At 40.8% G+C, this 9,036-nt stretch overlaps 1 gene segment (V, D, J or C); it reads right to left on the bottom strand.

The window, feature by feature from the left end:
* Window positions 1-418: 418 nt before the first annotated feature.
* On the bottom strand, window positions 419-8,796 carry LOC130682669 (probable non-functional immunoglobulin kappa variable 6D-41). The segment is given in 3 exon segments: window positions 419-453; window positions 7,429-7,703; window positions 8,717-8,796. Coding segments are annotated over 3 exon segments (390 nt in total).
* Between the last annotated feature and the right edge of the window lie 240 nt (window positions 8,797-9,036).

Raw genomic sequence — 9,036 nt, 5'->3', positions numbered from 1 at the left:
TGCTGTGCATCCTCTGGTCTGGGTTCCAGGCAGGGGGAGGGTATGTACAGGGATGCTGCGCACACTCATCGCAGCCACGGTGCTTTATGTGTCTCTTGGTTCTTGGTCACTGGAGTTTAAGTTGTTGTCGGTTTCAAGTTACCCAGTTTTCTGGTTACTCAGAGTATTGCTGTGACTGTGATTCCAAGTGTCACCAAGTCTGGGGCCTAACTGAGATGTTCTCAGTTCATCTATTCAGTTTATCATGTTTATAATTCCAGGTTCCACCAAGGACATTGTACGGACCCAGTCTCCACTCTCCCTGACCGTGACTCCAGGGAGCCGGCCACCACCTCCTGCAGGGCCAGTCAGAGTGTCAGTGATTTGTTTGGCATCTACAGCCTGATTAATGGGTATCAGCAGAAATCCGGGCAGCCTCCTAGACTCCTGACCCATAGTGCATCCAGTCAGTGCCTGGGGTCCCAGCCAGGTTCAGTGGCAGTGAGTCGGGGACTCATTTCACCCACACGAGTCATCCCGTGGAGGCCGACGATGCTGCAAACTATCACAGCCTGCAGAGTGAGGTGCCTCTTCCTGCACTGCTCTGGGTCTGGACAAAAACTTCCCCAGGGCTGCTCACTGAGGCTCCGCTGCTCAGAAGCTCCTATCGGCCCAGGGTCTCTAGGCTATTTGGTTAAAGGTACCAAACTATAAAACAGAAAATTCTTAACTTGAGGTGTGTGTTCTGTGCCTGTTCTATGCAAACTGTGTGTTATAATTAAATCTTGAGAGAAATTAAAGAAGATAACAATAAATGGAAATACATCTCATGCTCATGGATAGGAAGAATTAATATTGTCAAAATGGCCATCCTGCCTAAAGCAATTTATAGATTCAATGCAATTCTTATCAAAATACCAACAGCAATCTTCAATGAACTAGAGAAAATCATCCTAAAATTCATTTGGAACCACAAAAGACCTCGAATAGCCAAAGCAATCCTGAGAAGGAAGAATAAAGCAGGGGGAATTATGCTCCCCAACTTCAAGCTCTACTACAAAACCACAGTAAATTAGACAATTTGGTACTGGCACAAGAACAGACCCGTAGACCAATGGAACAGACTAGAGAGCCCTGATATAAACCCAAACATATATGGTCAATTAATATATGATAAAGGAGCCATGGACATAAAATGGGGAAATGACAGCCTCTTCAACAGTTGGTGTTGGCAACTAATTTGATGAAAGTAATAAGAAATTTGTAATAAAGACCTTCCTAGAAGGAAAATGTAAAAATCATATTTGTTTGATTGGTGACTTGGTAACTTATCAAAATTACCCAAACCTACCTGAGCATCAAAAAAAGAGGAAATACTCCAAAATTATTCTATGAGGTCATGATAACCTTTATTCCAAAGATTAGTGAGGGCATTACATAGGAAAATTAAAGGCTAGTATCTTTCATGAACATAGACACAAAAATCTTGAAATAAAGAGAAAATTTATCTATCATGACCAAATGGAATATATTCCAGGAATACAAGGTTACCTTAGCATCAGAAAATTGATCCATATAATTCATCACATTGACAGAGTAAAGGAGAAATTCTACAGTATTATTTCAACAGATGCTAGAGTATCGTTTGAATAAAACTAAGCAGCTCTTCATGAGAAAGCTCTCAGCAAGCCAGGAACAATGGGAAAATCCCTTAATGTGATAAAGTGCCTCTAAAAATGCTAGGCAAACATTATAGTCAGTGATAAAATATAGTATATTTACCCTTCACATTGGAAAAATGACAGGGATATCCACTATGATGACTTATATTCTAAATTATCCTGGAGGTCCTAGCATATGCAATAAGTCAAGACAGACAAATAAAAGACACATATTTGGAAAGGAAAAGTAAAATATCTTTACTTACCAATAACAAAAGAATTTAATAATGAATTCTTAAAGAATCTAAAAATAAACCAGTATCAATAACAATTTAGTGAAATCTCTGGATTCAGTGTCAATTTTTAACATGTCAACTGTGGATTAAAGAAGATAAGACACATCTATTGTGGATTAAGTAAATAGATACTTTTTCTATACCACAGAGGAGAAAAAGTGATATTATTCCTCAAAAAATTGACATATAGATTCAAAACAATCTGACTAAAATCCCCGAAGGATTTTTTTGTTTTAAACTGATAAGCTGATTCTAGAATATATCTGGAAATTCAAAGGACTTTGGATATACAAAAAATCTTAAAGAAGGAAAATACAGTCAGAATTCTAATAAGATCAGATTTTAAGACATAAATCTATAGTGAGACAGTATAGTGTCCTGCAGGTACAGCGGTAGACAAACAGACAATTAGAACAGAGAAGAGTCCAGAGAAAAACCCATATATATGCAGTCACTTAACTAAAGGCAGCACAGCAGATTATATGTTAATTTTCTTTTTCAATAAATGGTGAGAAGTTGGATATAGAAATGAAATTAAATGAATAGTGGAAATAAAAACTTTGACCCATTTGAGACCAAGGAAAAATATGAATTAGTGGCCGTGCATAGTCTGCATGAGAAAGTTAAAATAATGAAGCTTCTAAAAAGAAAGCACAGAGGAAATCTTCAGTCTCTAAAGATGGGTGGTATATTTATCAGACAGGACACACACATACACACATGATCACAGAAGAGAAAAATGAAAATTTAGGCTCTATTAATATTAACAATTTTTTTTCAAATATATCATTAAGAAAGCAAATGGATATGCCACAAACTGGGAGATAATATTGTAATACAGTTTTTGACAAAATATTCCTTTTAAGAATACAGTTGACCCTTGAACAACAGTGGTTTGAATTGTGTAGGTCTACTTATCTCAGATGTTTTTCAATAAATATATTGGAAACATTTTTGGAGATTCATAGTTTGAAAAATTAGTTTCTTTCCTCTATCTTACGTAATGGTAAGAATACAGTACATATACGTATAATATACAAAATATGTGTTAACTGACTTATTCGTAAGGCTTTCAGTAGTAAACTTGATAATCAAGAGTTCAATAAGAGGCAAACAGGTGTTTATTTGGGCTCAAGTAATTGCAATTTAGGGATCACAGGTTTAGGTGGCTACCCAAAGAATGTCCTGTTTGTAGGGTGAAAGTGTGGAGTATTTTTGAGGAAAAGGCAGAGGAAGGCAATTACCTGAGTTGAAGAAAAGAAAAAAATTATCAGGTGGTACTAACAGGCTGAGCTGGTTTAGGTTATACAGTGATTGACTGAACTATTGGTGTTGACAAAGGAAACTATTCCTGGTATGCATTAGTTGACTATTCTGTCTTCAGAAAGTTCACAACCAACAGTCTTATGCTGATTATATATGCCCATTGTCCTGTTGACTTTTACGAACAAAAATTGCTTATAAAACAACTGTTGCTTTTGACCCAGTCCAAAGGTTTTGGCCCAGTTTAAACAAAGGTGAGTAAGACCAACTGGTCTGCAATGGCCATTCTGACTTCATTTAAAAATGGCTGCAGTCACGTCTGTTTTCAGCATGGTCACCAGCAGGGTGTTAGTAGTTAAGTTTGGGGGGAGTTAAAAGTTATATGCAGACTTCCGACTACACAGAGGATCAGCACACCTATGTCCGCATTGTTTAAGGGTCAGCTGTATATAAAAAACTCTTCAAAAAAGAGAAACTATGGTCTTAATAAGCATTTACCAAGGAAGAAAATAATTCAAATAGGTATTGAAAAATAGACAGATGTGAAGTTACTCAGCATCATTACTCATCAGGGAAATGTAAATTTTTACCACAACACCACTTCAATATCTACCAGTACAAACAAAATGGAAAGTCTGACAATCCCAAGCAGTGCTAAGGATTTGCAGTAACTGGAATTTGTACCCTTGGTTGGTAGAGTGTAACGTCTTGATGGTGTTTGTTAAAGCTAAATCTAAGCCACCCCTATGACTCAACACTTCCATTCCTAGGAATATGCTCAAGAGAAGTGAGAGCCTAAGTCCACAAGAGACATTGCAGGAATCTTTCTAAAATCTTTGTTAATAGCAGCTGCAAATTTAAAACAGCTCATTGATTGAAGAAGGAATAAGTTAATTGTGATATATGCATAGAATAATGAAATATTCTGCAACAGAAAGGAACAATTTATGGTCACGACAACAACATAGATGAAGTTCAGAGAACAAACTGATCAAAACAAGCAGGACATCAAAAAGTGCAAACCGTCTGATTCCATTTATATGAAGTTCAAGAACAGAGAATAATCAGATCAATATGGATAGAAAATGGAACAGTGGTGGCCTCTGGTGGTGGATGGGGCACCGAATTGATAGGCAAGAAGCATGAGAGAGTATTTGGGATTCCAGAGACACAGATCTAGGTAGTAGTTAGAGGGGTCATGTATGTGTCTACATTCATCCAAGTGTACACTTGAAATGCCCTTTATATATAGTAAATGCAGTTTACTGTGCTTACTCATACTATTTTTTAAATGAATGAATTAACTAATGAGTAATAATTACAGAGTCAAAAAACCAGACTATTTTTCCATCTTCTTCTTTTACAACTATTGGTACCTTGAGTAACTCAGGCTCCAAGTACCTCTGATATCTCATTTTTCGTAGAGTATTATGAGATTATTCAATAAGCGAATAAGCCCTTAGTACAGTAGTCAACATGCAGTAAGTCTTCAAGACCTCATCAAATGGTAATTGGCCATGTTGTTGGTCTTATTAGTGTAGCAGGAGCATTACTATTAGCAGTAGCTTTAATTGTCATATTTCCTTGGATAAAGGCTCCTTTTATTTGCCTATTTCCTTGTCTTTGAAACCACTGTTCAGAGAAGAGTTTCTCAGAGAAAGGATTCGAAGATCATGCTATGGGTGAATTCTTTTGGAGGCCTGAACTCATTATTACAATTAATGGGGGTTTGGGAGTTTTTTGTTTTCAAGAAAGGAATATTCTGAAGGACTACAGTTCCTTGCACATCATTACCCATGAGCCTTCGCAAACCCTTCCCCAAAGCTGACCCTGCACCTCTGAACAGACCACAGGGCAGATGACAGCTGCCAGAACCACCCACCGTGCCAGGCAGGGAGGAGGGTTTTTGTTCAGGGCTGTAATGCTGTGCACAGTGATGAAGGCCGGAGACTGGGTCAACACAGAGCTCCCGCTGGAAGCTGAGAAGGAAGCAAGCAGAGCCACCATTATTAACTAGATCCCGCTTCATTTTACTCCAGAAGATTCTAGCTGCCCTGATCCCTAAGCTGAGAGCCCTTGTGTCCCTAAGGCAATGGGAGTCATTGCTTCAGAGAGCCTGGGGAGACCCCACAGTTAGGAGGGAAGAACCCCTGTTATCTCGTGGATAGTCCCTGCATCTCCCTCCTCACCTGGGAGCCAGAGCAGCAGAAGGCAGAAGAGTTGAGTCAGGACACCCATGTTCAATCCAGGCTCTGCCCAAGACTTTTTGCCTAGAATCACTCAGCAGCCTATTCAAGAAGACTCTGAAGAGTAGAAATGGGCTCTGGTGGAAACATGCAAATCAGCGAGGAGGTGGGTACTTGGCAGAATTGCTTGCTTACAGCTGCACAGCCAGGGCCCCTGTGGGCTCAGTGCATCCCAGGCACTACATCAGATGCAGGCTTCACATTCTGCTCCAGAGAGATTTGCCCCAGGGTTTATATAGAGAGAAAACCATCTCTTTATTTTGTGGTCCTTATTTGTCCCCAGGGTCTAAGAATTCATACTCAGAATAGATATCTTCTTTCTAAGAATGAGGAAATAAAAAGAAGTTAGATGATCCTCTCAAACTTAAACATTAACATGAATATATCAGAATCATATAACTGAAATACCATCTTCTACCAGTAGAATACTGGTTCTATCTTGATTCGTTGTCTAGAGTCATGGAGAAATAAAGAGAGGAAAGAGCTAATGTTTTTGCAACAAGTCCGTGCATTGCCTCCTTTGGCAATGTGCATAGAGAAGGCTCACCGCTTAATGGAGTATATTTCAGTGGCCTGTATTATTCTTTAGTTTGGAGATTTATGTATTTTCTATATTAACTTTTTCTAATTCTCTGTATTAACCTCATTTCTTTCTCTTTCTCTTATTATATCATCATATCTGAAGGTAATTAGGTCTTTTTTTTTTTTCTTTGCCTCATAATGATGGAAAAGGGGCTTACAGCAACCAGCACTTCAGTCTTGGAGAGCCGCACTTCTGCTAGCTGTGGCCCCCAAGCCAGAGACCCCAGCCAGCGGCTCAGCCCCTCTCAGAGCCAAGCCGGTGATCCAGTCTGGCCAGGGAGCTCAGTCTTCAGTCTGCCTGGTTTGAGATCCCAGCCAACGTGCTCTTTGGGCCTTGGAGCCCATTCCATGGCCCCGCCTGGGCAGGAAAGCAAATCCACAGCTCCATGTGATGGCTGAACTTTGTCCCCAGCCCCAACACACAGCTTAGAAGCAGATGCCAGGCAGCAGGCAGCATATTCTATGGCTTGTTCGGGCAGAAAAGCAAGTTTGGTTGAGAATGAAAAGGTGTTCAACATTATTAATTATTAGGGAAATGCAAATCAAAACCACAATGAGATATCATCGCCCATTTGTTAGCATGGCTATCATCAAAAAGACAAGAGACAGCAAGTGCTAGTGGGAATGTGGAGAAAAGGGAACCCTTTTGTGGGAACCTAAATGTTAGGCGCAGCCACAATGGAAAACAGTATGGATTGTCCTCAAGTAATTAAAAGTAGAACTACTATATAATCCATCAATTCCATTTATGGGTACATATCTGAAAGAAACGAAATCACTATCATAAATAAATATCTGCATGACTGTGTTTATTGAAGCAATATTGACAATAGCCAATAATGGAATCAACTTAAAGGTCCAAGTATGGATGAATGGATAAAGAAAAAGAATAAGCTATATACATATATAATTATATATAATAATACATGTATAAAAATATTGTTCAGCCATAAAGATGTTGGAAATTCTGCCACTTGCAACAACATGGATGGACCTTATGGGCATTATGGTAAGTGAGGTAAGTCAGACAGAGAAAGACCAATACTGTGTGATGTCACAAATGAGTGGAATCTAAAGTAGCCAAACTCATGAAAGCAGAGTATAGCTCTTACTAGTTGCCAGGGACTGGATGGTGACATAAATGAAAAGATGCTGATCAAAGGATACAAACTTCAAACTTCTATATATAAAGTGAATGATTTCTGATGATCTGCTGTACTGCAAAATATATGCAAACAATATTGTACTTATTGGACTTGAGAGTTGCTAAGAGACTTTAAGAGACCTTAAATGTTCTCCACACACACAAGATAATTATGTGAGGTCATGGATATGTTAACCATCCTTATTGTGATAATCATTTCTCAGTATACACATAGATCAAATTACAGGCAAACTTACTTTGTTGACAGTAATAAGTTGCAAAGTCTTCAGGCTCCAGACCATTGATGGTGAGGGTAAAATCTGTCCCAGACCCACTGCCACTGAACCTCACAGGGACCCCCGAGACGGTCTGGGAAGCATACTTTACAAGGCGCTTCGGAGCCTGGTCTGGTTTCTGCTGGTACCAGGGCAGGAAGCTGCTAATGCCCCGGCCGGCCCGGCAGCTGACGGTGGCTCTCTGCCCTGGAGTCCCAGGCAGGAAGGCTGGCGGCTCGGTCAGCACAGTCTCACCACTGGAGGTTGAAACACACACGAACCATAAGTGGAACACGACTAGTATATAAGGAAGTCACCATTAAGTCACCTAGTTATGTGGGGGAAGGAATATTATTTACTTTTTATAATTTCAGACTTAATCAGAGAGCTAAATTCATTTGGTGAAGTATTTGCAATGAAGAATGAAAATCACTGATTGAAGTAACAGCCCACTTTTCTCTCTGCCCCACTTTCTACCCTGGAACCCAGAGGAGCAGGAGCCCTGGGGGCTGTGGGGGAGTCACCGCCTTGTGGCTGTGACCCCATCATTTGTTCATGGCACATGTGCAGGGAAAGGCTCTTCTCAGATTCTGAGACAGGACACTTTAGGGATAAGAGGAAGGACATATGCAAATTATGGGGCTTTTGCGTGAGTCTAAATGCACAAAGATTATGTTAGTGAGGACTGTGTTCCCCCTTAGCCCTTCTCTGTGCACTGAGTCTCCCTCTCCTGGCCATCTGCTGATGAGAGCTCAGGAGGTCTTGAAAGAACTCCATGCTTGCTACAAGGTCCGCCCGCAGAGTGAGGATACACAGCGCAGGGCAGTCCTCTGTATGGCCGGCACTCACCTGCAGTGAAGAGCAGGTCACAGCCTCCATCTTCATCCAGGGAGAGCTTACGTCTCTTGCTCTCTGTCACATTTCATTCCAGGAAGCATCACACAGCACCACACTTTACTGATAACATCACATTAATTAGACATGATGAGCAAGAAAAGGCAAGGACTTAGATGCCTTGGAAAAGCCCAAAAGGAGTGGGCTGCAGATCCTACAAACACTATGGGCCCACCTCATTGGTGAATGAGTCAGGGGTCCACATATCTAAGGGATGTAGACACAGCCCCTTCAAGCTAAAGGACAAATAATTGCAGCCTGTCCTCACACTGAGAAGGAAGCACAGTGTTTTTAGGCATCTTGGTGGTGTTGAGACTATACATCCTGCACCTGGACAAACCACACCATTCCATTTATCAGCTAACTTTGATGTCACAGGTTTGGAGTGGGCCCTGAGCCAGGGGGGATCTGATTCATGTTTAGGTGGTGATGCCATGGCTCTGTCACCTGGGCCATATGTCGTCCCCTGGGATAGATGCGCCTGTGGCAGGTAAGGACACAGTGTGGTCTCTCTGGCAAGCCAACACAGAGGCACAGCATAGACTTCTGGGGTCCTACAGCCAAATCCAGCCCCTCTCAAACACACCTTCTTTGCTGTTCAAAAAGAAGCTCCCAGAGTAGCACAGGGCCCTGGTAGACATGTCCATGGCACATTAAATAACTGTGTGACTGAGCTGCCCATCATTAAGTGGGAAA

The sequence above is a fragment of the Manis pentadactyla genome, chromosome 2, assembly GCF_030020395.1.
Source record: "Manis pentadactyla isolate mManPen7 chromosome 2, mManPen7.hap1, whole genome shotgun sequence".
Classification (NCBI taxonomy): domain Eukaryota; kingdom Metazoa; phylum Chordata; class Mammalia; order Pholidota; family Manidae; genus Manis; species Manis pentadactyla.
This window is presented reverse-complemented; position numbering and strand designations above follow the sequence as displayed.